The following is a 16,439-nucleotide window of genomic DNA, read 5'->3' on the forward strand; positions in this document are numbered from 1 at the left end:
TACAGTTGTAGAATTGTGGAGTTGAATGTCCCCACCCCTCTGAATCTTGAGTGGAACCACAGGTTGTTGTTGGGATTAAAAAATAATCTGGATCCCACATAGTATCTTCCTGAGGGCTGCAGTAAACTCTATGAATATTATTATTATTATACTTATTATTATAATGAGGCATCAGATCAAGGCCTGCATTTTAAAATGAGCTTAACAAATATATTTGCAAATGTTTGTATGTCTCATGCCAGGCATAAAGCAGCTGGCTGAGTACTTTGGCAGATGTTTATCTCCTTGAACAGCCCCCCCCCCCGATTTATAACAGGAGACATGTTTCTTAAAGTTGTAAAAGGAATTTACAGGCTGGGAGCAAAAGGTCATATTGACCATACAAATTACAGAATACAATCAAGCTGCAAAAACACTAATTAAGAGTTGGCAAATAGTGAAATTTATTGTTTAACAGAAAATACCATGTGCCTCCCATCACACTCGAGTCACATCTTCCTAAGGTTAAAGGGCAAGAGCTAATAGAAACAGCAGATGGCTTGAAAGGGGGGGTGTAGATTTAAGGGGTTGCTTTTGGAAACTGTTTTTACTAAGTTCCTTTTTACTTTGAAAAGGCCTTTTCTTCTCAAAATCTATATATGTTATGTATGAAATATATTGGCTTAAATGTAATTATGCAAAGGATTTAGAAAGTAAGAAATGTTAGATTCTTATGTTAGATTCTTATTTCATTGATGGTGTGTGAGAAGGTGAACCCAAGATCTCTGTTTAAGACAAAAATTAAAACCATGAGCCATCTGTTTTAGCCATCTGTTTTGGAGTGAATAGGGCAATAGGGCAAAGATGATCTGGTAATTAAGGTGCCTGGTCGAGGCAAATGTAAGATATATGGCTACTTGTCTGCCATTTATGGATAGAAGGAAATATAGCTCTTTGTCTCCCATAAAAGGTAATAGGAAATGGGTGTATCTTTTATGATTGGTTCTAGCAAACAGCCAATAGGAATTTCAACCAGGCTGATTGGACAGAGGCAGCCAAAGGAGGAGCAAGGGGGCTGGGCTGAGGAAATATAAGTGCTGGCCATCAGGGCTGGAGTGAGCAGAGCTTTGGTAACCATATACCACTGTGTGTCTCATTTATTTGTCTGACAAATAAATTATTATTTTAATTTCTCTATTGCTGCATTGAATATTTCATTCCAGCTAAGCGTTAACCGCAAGCAGGGTGCTACAATAATTATTAACTGAATTTATATACCTATGCCGGGAGGCCTCAGGGTAGTTCACAGAACAAAATCAAAGTATAACTACGACACGACAAAATACGTAATCAAAAAACAATGCCCCAATAACCCCTCCCCCCTGCATAGGCAAGCAGTTTCCTCTCACTGCAATTCCAGCTAATCATGTGTATGGTGAGAAAAAGGTCCAAAAGCATCATTGTCAAAGTTCCCTTAGCTCACTTGTGATGCGGAGGAGATTGACAATAATTGACAGTACACCTCTTAAAGTTTCTGATTCCCAATTCTTCACTAATAGCAATTGTGGATTTGCCCCTTGTTGCTGGAAATCATTCCTGTACCAGGCTCTTCTATCTTGAGTTACACTGCACATTATTCATAGCTGAATTTCCTAAGCCTCTTAAGACATTGTCAACTGAAATGCTAAAGTGCAAAATGAACTTAGCTAAATTAGTAGAAAAGGGACATTAAACTACCTACAGGAAGGACAATAGATAAAAGGTCATATGGAAATCTGCAACGGTGATACACATAGTTGGTGGAAGAGAAATATTTTTGGCACGTGAGTTTTGATGAGGAACAAAAGTACAAGACTAGGAGAAAACTTAGTACATGGAAGGACATGACTGAAACTTGCTGCTAGGTAGTCAGAAACGAGCTAAGCCAGACACCTGAGTTTGATTTTATTCTTATTCTTATTCTTATTATCTTATTTATTAAATTTCTACAGCACCCATCTGCCATAGATGTCAGGGTGGTTCACAACATAAAAATACAATATAAAAAAAGACAAAATACATAATAAAAAAAACATAAACTAACCAATAATCCCTCCACCCAGAAGACATTTCAAAGGGCATTGGGTGTCAATCAGCCAAAGGCCTGGTTTAAAAGGAACATTTCGCTTGGCACCTGAAGGTGTATAATGAAGGTACCAGCCGGACCTCCCTGGAGAGCAGGGTCTCCAGTCCCACAAGCAAACACCATTGATGTCAGGGGTGCCAACTTAAATAATATATTGTGGGGACCCAGGTAAGCCACGTGACCCATGTCAAACTAACCAACTTTGCACCGACTTTGATTCCTTGCAACCATGTTTATCTCCCACTCTGCTCCTGCCCCTCAAGCCACACAGAGACTTCAGGTTGTTGCAGAGATGAACTTCCTTCCCCTAATAATTATCAAAATCATCATGATTTATTCTGCCTTGTTGCTGAGGGAAAAGTTGATGCACAAAAGATCACCTGTGTCAGAGACAGATTGAGTCAAGACTGCGAGTAAGGGGGTGGGATATATCTGTGTGAGGTTTAATGGCTCTGAAGCTATAGCTGACCACTACCCATATTGGATAAATAAGAGTTTTTTGGCTTCTTCTGATGTAGCTGGCTATGGGGGAGAGAGGAACACTCACACGAGAGGTGTAGCAGTCAGTCAGAATGAGATCCCAGATGCTGATGCTGCTCATTTTGCTTGAATCCTGTAGAAACCTGAAGGCAAAATGCCCCCTGAATCCGATCCGGGAAGGAATCAAAGCACAGAATTATTTCCAGACTGGCGACTTCCTCATTGGCGGGATAATATCTCCAAATGTGTTTGGTCTACAACTTCCATACAACTTTTCGCAGCCCCCATTAACCAGGTTTAGGGATGAGTAAGTAATTATATGCAGAAGGACGTCACGTTTTTCTACTGCACCCCAATGGCTCCTGTTTACTAGGGAAATAGTCTCCATTTTAGGGGTGAGGACTCTGTGGTCTTCAAGATGTTGCGGGACTGTAGCTCCCATCACCCCTGATCAGTGGCCATGCTGGCAAGAGCTGAAGGGAACTTGAATTTCGCAGCAGCTAGTGGGTTGCATGTTCCCAGACGTGCTCTATTTTTACCTTCTGTTCTGCTGTGATGCTGGCTGAAGAAGACAAGTATATAAATGAGTCTGATCATGATTTATTTTCATTAAATGGTGAATGATTTGACACTTTTTATTTGATTGATTTCATACAGATTGCCATTTAGGTTCTACTGGCACATCTTGTCCTTCTTGTTCACCATCCAAGAGATCAACCAGAATCCCAGGATCTTACCCAACATCACCCTGGGCTACAGCCTCTATGAGAACTATTACAATGCAAGGATCACTTCCGACGCCATGCTAGACCTGCTTGCAGGTGGGGAAATCAATATTCCAAACTATCGCTGTGGAAAATGGAATAACATCTTTTCTGTTCTTGAAGGAGCCAATTCCATCATCTCCAAAGTGATTTCAACCACGTCAGGCATGCACAAAATCCCACAGGTATGAAGGGTGGGGCATGGAGGGACACAAAAGAGGTTCCGCAGCAAAATAAATTCTCATTATCATCTGCAAAAAGAGGCATCAAAGAGGGAGAAAATCCTGAGCTATGTTAAGCTAGATAGCTCAGTTGGTTGGAGTGTGGTGCTGCCAACGTCAAGGTTGCAGGCTTGATCCCCGTATGGGACAGCTGCATTGCAGGGGAGAGGACAACATGAACCTCAGGGTCGCTTCTATGACTCTTCAACACAGAGACTTTGCTAGTTTTGAAAATGCCCAAAGTTTCAAAATAAGACTATCAGCCCTGGCCAGCACAATATTTGTTAGGTTTTAAATATTTCAGGCTAATCCTGTACTTTGCTCTAAAAATGAAACACTATACTTTTTCTTTCCCTCTCCAGGTCAGTTATGGCTTTGTATCTGGGGTTCTTGATGGGAACACCAAAGTCCCTTTTGTCTACCATACGGTCCCCAAAGAAGAAGTTCAGTACACGGGGATTGTAAAGCTGCTCCAGCACTTTGGATGGACGTGGATCGGCCTCTTTGCTCCAGACAGTGAGAATGGAGAAAGGTTCTTGAGTGCCTTGACATCTCTGATGGCCAGCAATGGAATTTGTGTTGCCTTTTCAGTAAGAATACCAGAAAATAATGAACCTAAGATGTTCACACAAAGTGAATTTATTGCCCTATGGAGACAAACCAATGTATTCCTTTACTATGTAAACATTCAGACGGCACTGGGTTTCATCATGACACTACAGCAAGAACTCGAGAAACAAATTGGGCCAAAAGTATGGCTCACAACAGCTTTTCAGGACATTGACATGAATTTGTCTTATGGTCCCAAGTACCTGAAGTATATCCATGGTTCATTCTCCTTTGTAATGAAGACCAAAATAAGGAGCAAACGGGACTGCTGTAAACCAGAGTCCTATCTTCTTAATCTTTTTCAGCAAAAAGCATTTAGTTGTTCAAACTCAAAGCACGTCCTCAGTGTGAGAGGTTGGACAAGATGCAGAGATGTGGAGAATCCGGAGGTGCCGTCTGAAGAGGAGCTGCAGACTGTTCTGTCTCAAGACAGCCACAGAACATACTTTAGTGTCCAAATCATGGCACATGCTTTAAATGTTGCCTGTTCATCCAGATCAAAGCAGATGTTGATGGCGGGTGGAAGAGACCAGTTGGCATGTCAAAGGCTACAGCCATGGCAGGTATTTCCTTTCCCTTTCTAGAAATCAAACTTCTTTCTACCAACTCTACAATAATCATTCTCATTGATTTAGACACAAATGCAACAGTGAGGAAAAGGTTTTTGTTTTATTTATTTAGATTTAGATTCTTTTTTTAGGTTCCTGCTGGATATATATATATATATATATATATATATATATATATATATATATCTGTGTGTGTGTGTACTTCATAAAATATCAAGGTGGCCAAAACAAGTAAAAACAGACATCCTTCCACCTGGAGGGTGTCTGTTTAGTCTTGCCAGTAGGAGAAGCTGTGGCACAACAGGAGTTTTGAGTTCCAAGGAAGCAGAGATGAGGCATCTAAAATGCTTTCTAAGTTTGGGTGTTTAGTCCTCCGTAAATTCCAATGAGGCCAGGTATGCCAGGACTTTGGAGCTCAAAGGAGAAGGGATGAGATGTCCAAAATGATTTGAAATGCACGTGTTTTCCCTGTCATTCCAGCTTCACCCTTTCTTAAGAGAAACCCGGTTGTTGAACACTTCCATGGGCAGACTGTATTTGGGTGAGAATGGGGAGCTGCCAATCATGTTTGATATTGAGAACTGGGTGGTGCTTCCCAATGACTCTTGTGTTAGAGTGAAAATTGGGAGTATAGAGAGAGAGGCATCCACTGACTTCAAGCTCACCATTAACCCAGAAGCTATTGTGTGGCCCAAGTGGTTCAACCAGGTAAGAGCCCCTTTATTCCACATGATACACATTAAGATCTAGTAATCTGTTGAATATTTCTAAGAGGAATTCAAGTATAATCTTTTGGAAGTTTGGCTGATGCTTTCATTATAATTAATTAAGTGAATTATTAAATGTGTATAATGCTCTTCATGTATGTTTGTATGTATGTAATTTTTTCATTTATTATGGGAGCCTTTTTTGTGAAACCTGTTTGAGCTGCACAATACAGTGGTGCCTCGCAAGACGAATGCCTCGCAAGACGGAAAACTTGCAAGACGAAAGTGTTTTCCGTTTTGGAGGTGCTTCGCAAAATGAATTTCCTATGGGCTTGCTTCGCAAGACGACAATGTCTTGTGAGTTCCTGCTGGTTTTTCCCCCTCCCCCCTTTTTCTAAGCCACGAAGAGAATCACAGAACGGATTCTTTTCGTCTTGCGAGGCACCACTACGTCCATACGTCCATGGTAAATGCAGCAACAGAAAAATTCTGTGGCCCCTCCTTCCCTGGATGCCCTAAGCACGTACTTATTTTGCGTAATGGTTAATCCAGCCCGGCCCTGCGAGATCTCATGAGAACATTGCAGAGCCCACGAAAGAGCATCCTGGAGCCCAGTGAGCAAAACAGAGAGCTTGGGAGTGAGGCCTGCTTGGCATGCCAGTTCCGGAAGGTCAGGGTGGTTGTGCAGGAGCCGTTCCAAGGGGCTCATTCGAGTACAGTGGAATTTTGGTTCTTGAACTTAATCCATCCCAGAAGTCCGCTCAGCTCCCCAAACTGTTCTAAAACCAAGGAACGGCTTTCAATTGGCTGCAGGAACTTCCTGCCCTCAACTGAAAGCCACGTCAGACGTTTGGCTTCTGATAAATGCTCACAAAGACTTGCTTCCGGGTTTGCAGCATTCAGGAGCTGATTTATTTGGGAGCCAAGCCATTCAGGAACCAAGGTACCACTGTATATACATTTTTGCATATACTACTCCTTCCCCGGAATGTAACCCCTGCATAAGATGTGATCATACTCTATGTTTACATACTGCTCTTCATCAGAGTGTTTTATTGCTGCTGTTCTGGGATGGGAATTTTCTTTTGTTTTCTTTCTGCATATTTTGCCCTGTGCCGAGAGAACTTTTTGGGTTGTTTCCAAACTCTACGAATCAGCTCCATAGACACAAAGTCTCGTGGCACACAAATACTTCACCTGTATGTACCTTCTTTATTATTATTATTAGACTGTGCCTCAGTCCAGTTGTTCAAAGACCTATGTATTAATACTCTTTTCAGTACATTTCCGAGCATAATTCAAAGTGTTGGTGCTGACCTGAAAAGCTCTAAACCGCCTCAGCCAAATATATGTGACATCGCGTCTCCACCCCCATCGTTCAGCCCAGACACTGAGGTCCAGCTCTCAGGGCCTTCTGGTGGTTCTCTCCCTGCAAGAAGTGAGGTTACAGGGAACAAGGCAGAGGGCCTTCTCGGTAGTGGTGCCTGCCCTGTGGAATGCCCTTCCATCACAAGTCAAGAAAATAAACAACTACCTAACTTTTATATGAAATCTGAAGGTAGACCTGTTTAGGGAAGTTCTTAAAGATTGATATTTTAAAGTATTCCTAATCTTTTGTTGGAAGCCGCCCAGAGTGGCTGGGGAAACCCAGCCAGCTGGGTGGGGTATAAATAAATTATTATTGTTATTGTTTTAAAAGCAAATACAGCAGGGAGGCTTCTGTTCTACATCAAGCATAGGAGCCAACTCCTAGGAGCTGTGGGGGCTTTGGCCCCCGCAATAAAATATTTGAGGGGGCTGCGGCCCCATAAAGTTGATGGGCATCGATTATGTGTTGTGTGGCTTACCTGGGCACCCACAATATTTTATTCAAGTTGGCACCCCTGACATCAAGGGTGCTTTCTTGTGGGGCTGGAGACCCTGCAGGATTCTTTACAGACTTTCTGAGTGAGTTCCATATACATAAATATTGCTGACACTTCCCCTTTAATGTGCATCTTTTCTTTATGGCTAGACTGTGCCTCACGCCAGGTGTACCAAAAGGTGTCGCCCAGGATATGCCAAGGTGGTTCAAGAAGGAAAGCCGGTTTGCTGCTATGCTTGTGTTCCGTGTGCGCAAGGAACCATATCTACACAAGAAGGTGGGTGATGCCACAGGAGATGGAATTTGTTGGAGAATATGAATAGGGCAACATATTATTCGGACACTTTCTGTGAAGATTCTAAAGACATATTTGGATGCAGATCCTTTCATGATTTCTTCATTTTTAATTTGAAAGAAATGACTTGCAGAAAGCAATCTCTGGGATGCAAATTGGGTTCAGCCTGCCCTGCCCATATGGCACAGCTTTGGCTATTTTGTACCATGCCTTCTAGCATCACAGAACCAGAACCAGCCTCACAAAAGTGAATTAAAAATGTCTTCAAAATAAACGAGAAATAATGAAAATAGCAAATAATTATTTAAAAGAGAGAAAGCATGATGCACAATAATCAAAAAAATTAGGTGATCATTCCATTCCATTGCATTGTAGAACAATTTAAAATTATGGGATTTCAGCAGGAAGTTATTAGATATCCTAGAGAAGGAATTTGAGAACAGCTGTAGCAGCTTAGAAGAAAGAGGTTCAAGGATATTAAAAATAAATAAATCATAAGTTGTGTGTCCTTGTTTCTCAGTTTGACCCTTTTACATGGTTTGCATATTTTGTGGTCTTTTATTCATTGTGACTTGCTGTTTTTTATTGATTATAAATTAGCAATTCTTTATTGTACATGATAAGCATTAGCTGTTTATTATTTGCTGATATTAAATTTTACTATTTACTATTCCTTAGTATTATTATTGAATAGTATTCAATTTGCTAATACAGTGGTACCTTGGCTTAAGTACTTAATTCATTCCGTAGGTCCGTACTTAACCTGAAACTGTTCTTAAGCTGAAGCACCACTTTAGCTAATGGGGCCTCCTGCTGCTGCCGAGCCGCCGGAGCACGATTTCTGTTCTCATCCAGAAGCAAAGTTCTTAGCCTGAAGCACTATTTCTGGGATAGCGGAGTTTGTAACCTAAAGCATATGTAACCTGAAGCGTATGTAACCCGAGATACCACTGTACATAATAAGTATAAGCTGTTAATAATTTGCTGATATTAAATTTTACTGTTTACTATTCCTGAATATAATTATTGAATATTATTGAATTTTGCTTTATTTGATATGCTGCTTACTTTATTTTAAGTTATGCTTTTATTATAACTTTTTGTGTGTGTATTACGTCTGTGATCTTTGCTGTCTATTTTGTTCTTTCTTCAGCTTGTAACCCTCCTTCTGCATAGCAATATAAAAAGGCAGTATACAAATTAAAAGCGAAATGAAAAATGTAAATGAAGTAGTGTTACTGCCCGAAAACTATCCCATAAGGAAATGCACCAAATGGCTTCCCTTTCTTACAATACATTCTCATTTTCTGATATCTCCCATATGAGTGCATTTCTCTACATGTAATAGAATATGTGTGTAAGCAAAGCCAAAGCCATTTCTTTTCTCCTCCTCAGATGCAGAGCGTTGCACCAAATGTCCAGAAGAACAATATCCAAACAAGGACCGAGATCACTGCATTCCGAGGATTATCACCTTCCTATCATATAAACAATATTTGGGGATTCTCCTGACTTCTTTGGCTCTCTTCCTGTCCTTAACCACAGGTTTTGTTGTAGGGATCTTCATTAAATACAAGGAAACTCCCATAGTCAAAGCCAACAACAGGGACCTCTCCTACATCCTCCTTGTCTCCCTCCTGCTGTCCTTCTTGTCCACCTTCCTCTTCATTGGCCGTCCCAGGAAAGTCACCTGCCTCCTTCGACAAACGGCCTTCAGCACCATCTTCTCAGTTGCTGTATCTTCTTTGCTGTCCAAAACCATCATGGTGGTGCTGGCCTTCCTGGCTACAAAGCCGGGGAACAGGGTGAGGAGATGGTTAGGGAAAGGTCTGGCCAACTCCATTGTCCTTTCCTGCTCCAGTGTCCAAATGGTCCTTTGCATCATTTGGCTGTGTATCTCTCCCCCATTCCCAGACTCTGACAAGCATTCGCAGGCTGGAGAGATCATTCTACAATGCAATGAAGGGTCTGTTGCCATGTTTTATGCTGCCCTGGGTTACATGGGCTTCCTGGCTGCCATCTGCTTCACGGTGGCTTTCCTGGCCAGGAAGCTGCCTGGGGCCTTCAATGAAGCCAAGCTGATCACCTTCAGCATGCTGGTCTTCTGCAGCGTTTGGGTCTCCTTTGTGCCCACCTACCTGAGCACAAAGGGGAAATACATGGTAGCTGTGCAGATCTTCTCTATCCTGGCTTCTAGTGCTGGGCTTCTGGGCTGCATCTTCATTCCCAAATGCTACATTATTATGCTGAGGCCTAATCTGAACACAAAGGAACACCTGGCCCCAAAACCTAAAGATGTTGTCTGATTCTTTACATATTTATAACTGTTTTCCTCCACAGAGTTGCCTTGGGAAGGAATGTATCTCCTTAGATAAAGTTTGCTCTTCATTTTTCATTCATCTTGAATGATGAAAGGGAATCATTGAATCACATGCCTGGAGAGTGTCTGGACTTACAACTTTTAGGGATAACCCTACCTGTAGAGTCTCCTGGAGTGCAGCCTCCCTCTTCATACATAATTATCCTTCTCTACCATATCCAGTTTGTACTTTGACATGACCCACCTTCCTTTCTTCCTGAGTTCATAACCTAAGCCTAAATAATAACTTAGTGTAACTTGAAATTCTGCTTCTAGTATTAAAAACAGCAACTGAAAAACGGAATCTCACTTGAGTGTATTAATGCTTGAATGAACCTTCTTAAGGCCCTTGGAGCTGGACCTCAGTATCTGGTCTGGACGATGGGTGTGGAGAAGCTCCTTTAGATATACAGGGCCAATGTCATTTAGGGGTTTCAAGGTCAGCATCAACAAATGAATGTGACAGCTGTCTGTTTGGTGGGAGTGAGAGGGGCACCACGATAGCTGGAGCCAGAGACAATGATGGAGAAGAACCACCACTTGTAAGTAAGAAGGCAGGTGAGTGGTGGTGGCATGAAGGCAGGTTGAGATTGGTGGGGTAGTCCCCGCTCACCCTCATGGACCAGACCTCTCACTTATTTGAACTGAGTTTCTGGAGAAGGGCAGGATCCACCCTTTTTCTCTCCCTCTCTTATATAGCACCAGCACTCATAGACATCCAATGAATCAGAAGGTTGGGAGATTGAGAGCAAACAAAATATTGAATCATGCAGTGCATAGTTACTTCCCCCCAATGCCAGTCGCTGGTGACCAGTGCCTGGCAAGGCCCATTGGTTTCATGCCCTGCTTGTGATCTTCTCAGCAATGTCTGATAGGCCACTGTGTTGCAGCACTAGATGGGAGTTTGGACTAACCCAGCAGGGCTGTTCTTAGCAAAGTTCAAGCCAAACCCATGCCCAGAATTCAAGTGACTCATGTTGCAGTTTGAAGCCACATCTGTGATTTGGTGTAAACAAATTTCCCCCCAACTATGTCCCTGCCCCTTGAACCATGTAGAAATCCCTAGATCTTTCTTCCCCTTTTAATTATAAGAATGATAGTGATTTATTCTTCCCTAAGCTCAAGAGAGAGCTATGGCAATTGCCCAAACATCAAAAGCCAAGGAAGCATGAGGTTATACGTATCACACTGTGCTGGAGGGTGTTGACTTCTTCTGGTTACCTGGCTGTGGGGGAGAAAGGAGAGGTCAAAATGGAAGTGTCAAAGGAGTGCAGGTCGGAGCTAAACATTATAAGTTAAGAGCGTTTGCAGATGACTTAGTATTGACTTTGCAAGAGCCAAACACTAGTACGAAAAAGGTTTTAGAAATAATACAACAGTTTGGCCAGGTAGCTGGATTTAAGTTGAATAAGCAAAAAACTAAAGTTTTAGGGAAAAACTTAACAGATATGGAAAAGGAGAAATTTCAAGAGGAGACAGGTTTGACAGTGGTCAAGAAGGTGAAATACCTAGGGGTTTACTTAACATCTAAGAATGTGAATTTGTACAAGGACAACTATGAAAAATGTTGGTCAGAAATTAAAAAAGATCTAGAAATATGGTCAAATTTGAAATTGTCAATGTTAGGCCGAATTGCAGTGATCAAAATGAATGTATTGCCTAGAATGTTATTTCTGTTTCAGACCTTGCAGATTCTCGACAAGATGGAATGTTTTAAGAGGTGGCAGAAAGATATCTCGAAATTTGTCTGGCAGGGCAAAAAGCCCAGAATTAAATTTAAAATATTGACAGATGCTAAAGAAAGAGGGGGATTTGCCCTGCCGGACTTAAAATTGTACTATGAGGCAGCAGCTTTTTGCTGGCTGAAAGAATGGATGCTCCTCGAGAACACGGACATCTTGGATCTGGAAGGTTTTAATAATGCTTTTGGCTGGCATGCATATCTTTGGTACGACAAAGTTAACAGTGCCTTTAAAAATCACATTGTCAGAAAAGCTTTGTTTAATGTTTGGATAAGATATAAAGATCTATTGGAAAATAAAACCCCTAGATGGGTGTCACCAGTGGAGGCTAAAGCAGTGAAGAAACTCAATATGGAGGTCGGATGGCCGAAGTATTGGGAAATTTTAGAACAGGATGGAGATAAGTTCAAACTACAAAGTCATGAGAAATTGAAACATAAAGTACAAAATTGGTTTCAATATCGTCAAATAGTGGAATTTTTCAAACAGGACAGGAAAATCGGTTTCCAGGTGGAAAAATCAAAATTAGAAACCGAACTGTTAGAACCCAACACTAAGAATTTATCTAGAATGTATAACTTGTTGCTGAAATGGAATACACAGGATGAAACAGTTAAATCGGCTATGATTAAGTGGGCACAGGATGTTGGTCATAACATTATGTCAGCTGACTGGGAATGGTTATGGAACACCGGCATTAAGTTTACGGCATGTAATGCCTTAAAGGAAAACATCATGAAAATGGTTTATAGGTGGTACATGACCCCAGTCAAGCTGGCAAAAATTTATCATTTGCCCGATAACAAATGTTGGAAGTGTAAAGAGACGGAAGGTACCTTCTACCACCTTTGGTGGACATGCCCGAAGATTAAGGCCTTCTGGGAAATGATCTATAATGAAATGAAAAAGGTACTCAAATGTACCTTTTCTAAAAAACCAGAGGCCTTTCTCTTGGGCATTGTCGGCCAATTGGTGACAAAGAAGGACAGGACTTTTTTTATGTACGCCACTACAGCAGCAAGAATACTCATCGCAAAGTATTGGAAGACACAAGACTTACCCACTCTGGAAGAATGGCAGATGAAAGTGATGGACTATATGACATTGGCCGAGATGACAGGCAGAATCCGTGACCAACGAAAAGAAGAAGAAGAAGAAGAAGAGTTTGGATTTGATATCCCGCCTTTCACTCCCCTTCAGGAGTCTCAAAGCGGCTAACAATCTCCTTTCCCTTCCTCCCCCACAACAAACACTCTGTGAGGTGAGTGGGGCTGAGAGACTTCAAAGAAGTGTGACTGGCCCAAGGTCACCTAGCAGCTGCATGTGGAGGAGCGGAGACACGAACCCGGTTACCCAGATTACGTGACTACCGCTCTTAACCACTACACCACACTGGCTCTCAGAGACGGTGGAAGAAGAATGGAGAAAATTTAAAAGTTATCTTAAGGACTACTATAAACTTAATGAATGCTAAAATGTTGTGGTTTCCAGAAACAAAGGGGTACAGGGATATAAGGTTAGAATATAAAAGAGGACTAAGATGACAGAGATTGGAAAGTAACAATTGGGAGTTGCTAGTTGAATTATGGACATTGGGATGCAGAGAGGGGGGGTATGGGGAAGTCCAAGAAAAGAGGTTTATGAAAATAGGTTTGAAACTATACGTGTTTGTTTGTCATTTTAAGTGTTTGTTTGTTCTTTTTAAAATCTTGTAAAACCAATAAAAATCTTATAAAAAAAAAAAACAAAATGGAAGTGTAGGAGGCCAAGACAAAATGACCTGCCTGCTGGGGCTTCTGCTGCTACCTCTGCTTCTAATGTCCCATCAAGTCTTGGCCCGCAGCGTAAATTAATAATGCAGAGTTTTGAAGAATAAAAGCTTTACTAAGTTAAAATAAACTTCTTCATAAACAACATGGTTCCAAACAGTTTGACACTCAGATTACATACTGACTCTGCTCACAACCGAAGCAGACAGACTCTGGTTTCTTACAGAGAGCACAAAAGAGAAACTGGCTACTTTGTCACATGTCAGAGTGACCCAACAGTTAGCAGTTAGGCCTGAATAACTTTAGTAGGCCCAAATGACTGTGCAGTCCCAGTGAGGCATCTAATCATAGCCTGCATTTTTATCAAGGCTTATAGTTTGATTAGGGTCTGTATTTTAAAATGAGCTTAAAGATTTTCAAATGTTTTATGCCAGGCAGAAGACCAGCTGCCTAAGTACTTTGGCAAGATGTTTATCCTCCTGGACAAGGGGGCCCCCTGATTTATAGCAGAAAACAATTCTCAAAGTCGTAAAAAGGGAATTACATGCTGAGAGCAAGGTTACACAGACCCTACATAATTAAGAGTTTGGTAAATAGTAAAATAAAACCATGTGCCTCCATTAAACTTGAAGCATATCTTCCTAAGGTTAAAAGGCCAAGAGCAAATGGAAAAGAAACTGGCTGGAGAAGGGGAATGTAAACAGAAGAGGCTTTTTTCCTATTTTATTTTGAGGCTGTAAACTCTTCCTTCCTATTACTTTGAGAAGGCTTATTCTTCTAAAAAGCTATCTATGATAATGTATGAAATATACTGCCTTAAATGTAATTATGCAAAGGATCTAGAAAGAAAGAAATGTTAAATTCTTATTTCATAGAGTCATATTGCTGTAGGAGACCAGAGGGGCAAACGAGCCCAGCCCCCTGCCAGACAGGAGACGCCATCCAAGCAGTCCTGATATATGGTTGTCAGGCCATTGTTTAAAGACCTCCAAAAAGGAGATCTTTCATGATGATGCATGAGAATGTGAACCCAAGATCCCTGACATCTGTCTAAGATAAAAATTTAAAACTATTAACCATCTGTTTTGAAGGGCAATAGGGCAAGGAGGGCAAGAGGTGAGCTGGTAATTAAGGTTCCTTGTTGAGACAAATGTAAGATATATGACTACTTATTTGTCATTTATAGATAGAAGAATATATAGCTTTTTGTATCCCATAAAAGGCAATAGGAAATGGGTGTATCTTTTAGGATTGGTTATAGCAATCAGCCAATAGGAAATTCAACCAGGCTGATTGGACAGAGGCAGCCAAAGGAGGAGCAAGGGGCCTGGGCTGAGGGAATATAAGTACTGGCCATAATGGCAGGAGCCCAGGCCAGAGCTTGGTAACCATATACCACTGTGCCTCTCATTTATTTGTCTGACAAATAAATAATTATTTTAATTTCTCTATTGCTGCGTTGAATATTTCATTCCAGCTAAGCGTTAACCACAAGCAGGGTGCTACACCAGCACTTCCCAGCCTGCTTTGCTCCTTCTGCTCTCATGTGTCTTTGTCACATGACAAGTCAGTGGGAAGCTGAAAGCAAAGTGCTCCTTAAATTTGACGAGGGAAGAAAATGAAGCGCAGCGTTACTCATGGCCTGGAGACTTCCTCATTAGCGGAATCATATCTCCAAGAAGCTTTGCTGAGCAACTTCCATGGAATTTTTCCCAGCCCCCAGTAACCAAGCTTAAAGTGTAAATAATTAAATACATCATGGATATCATGCTTTTCCACCACCACTTCAATGGTTCCCTTTAACCGGGAAATAGTTCTTATTTCAGGCATAGGGAGACAGTGGCGCTGCTGGACTCCGGCTCCTATCATCCTGATCACTATTTGTGGAGGCTGAGGTTGAGGGGAGTTTCTAATCTCTTTTCCTTTTGCTCCTTACAGTCTTCAAATAAAAACATCTTGGAGGTCCCACGCCACAGGGAGGTTAGGCTGGCCTCAACCAGAGCCAGGGCTTTTTCGGCTGTGGCCCAGATGTGGTGGAACACTCTGTCACAAGGGCCCTGCGGGACTTGACATCTTTCTGCAGGACCTGCAAGACAGAGCTGTTCCACCAGGCATTTGGCCAAGGCACAGTCAGATCCCCTCCTCTGGTAATCCTCACAGAACTCTAGCCCAATGGTTGCCATTAATTTGATTTGAATTAATTTTAAAATGAATTGATTTTAGAATGCGGTGCTACTTTTATTGTTGTTAGCCGCTCTGAGTCCGGCTTCGGCTGGGGAGGGCAAGATATAAATAAAAATTTATTATTATTATTATTATTATTATTATTATTATTATTATTATTATCCATGTCTTTTAAAATTATAAGCTTGAGGTCATAGGCAGTCTTAGGAATCACATTTGTAAGCTACAGTGGGAGTTTGGGCAAAGAGCAAGATCAAGACGCTTTAAATAAATGGAGGCCTTTGTACAGTTGTAGAATTGTGGAGTTGAATGTCCCCACCCCTCTGAATCTTGAGTGGAACCACAGGTTGTTGTTGGAATTAAAAAGTAATCTGGATCCCAGATAGTATTTCCTGAGGGATGCAGTAAACTCTGCAAATATTATTATTATTATCATTATTTATTGAATTTATATACCACCCTATACCGGGAGGTCTCGGGGTAGTTCATGTTGGGTGTAGTGAAGGGTTAACCTTCTGTGCCACGAGACTGAGGGGATGGGCTTACAAGGGAAGTAAGCCAGGACGTGAGGAAAGCAGCTTGGAATGCTGTGTACTGAGTGAAAAGCGAAAGCAGGTTGTTGCGTTGCTGCAAGCAGAGGGAGAAGATGCAGCTTGAATCAGATGGAAGTTGGAGTTTGTAAATACACTACTTTTGTGCCAATAAAGGGATATTAGGACAGAAGAAACGTTTGGGACTCATTTACTGCTCTTTCGACACACGCCGCTGTGTA

At 41.5% G+C, this 16,439-nt stretch overlaps 1 protein-coding gene across 1 annotated transcript; it reads left to right on the plus strand.

Moving 5' to 3' along the window:
- Window positions 1-2,676: 2,676 nt before the first annotated feature.
- LOC310700947 (vomeronasal type-2 receptor 26-like) lies at window positions 2,677-9,919 on the plus strand (the record flags this gene model as incomplete). Its single annotated transcript, XM_083490904.1, has 6 exons — window positions 2,677-2,891; window positions 3,242-3,533; window positions 3,932-4,741; window positions 5,228-5,455; window positions 7,469-7,595; window positions 9,009-9,919. 6 exons carry the CDS (start codon window positions 2,677-2,679, stop codon window positions 9,917-9,919), a joined length of 2,583 nt encoding a protein of 860 aa, XP_083347030.1.
- Window positions 9,920-16,439: the final 6,520 nt, after the last annotated feature.

This window comes from Podarcis liolepis, assembly GCF_965112155.1.
Source record: "Podarcis liolepis genome assembly, chromosome: 2".
Classification (NCBI taxonomy): domain Eukaryota; kingdom Metazoa; phylum Chordata; class Lepidosauria; order Squamata; family Lacertidae; genus Podarcis; species Podarcis liolepis.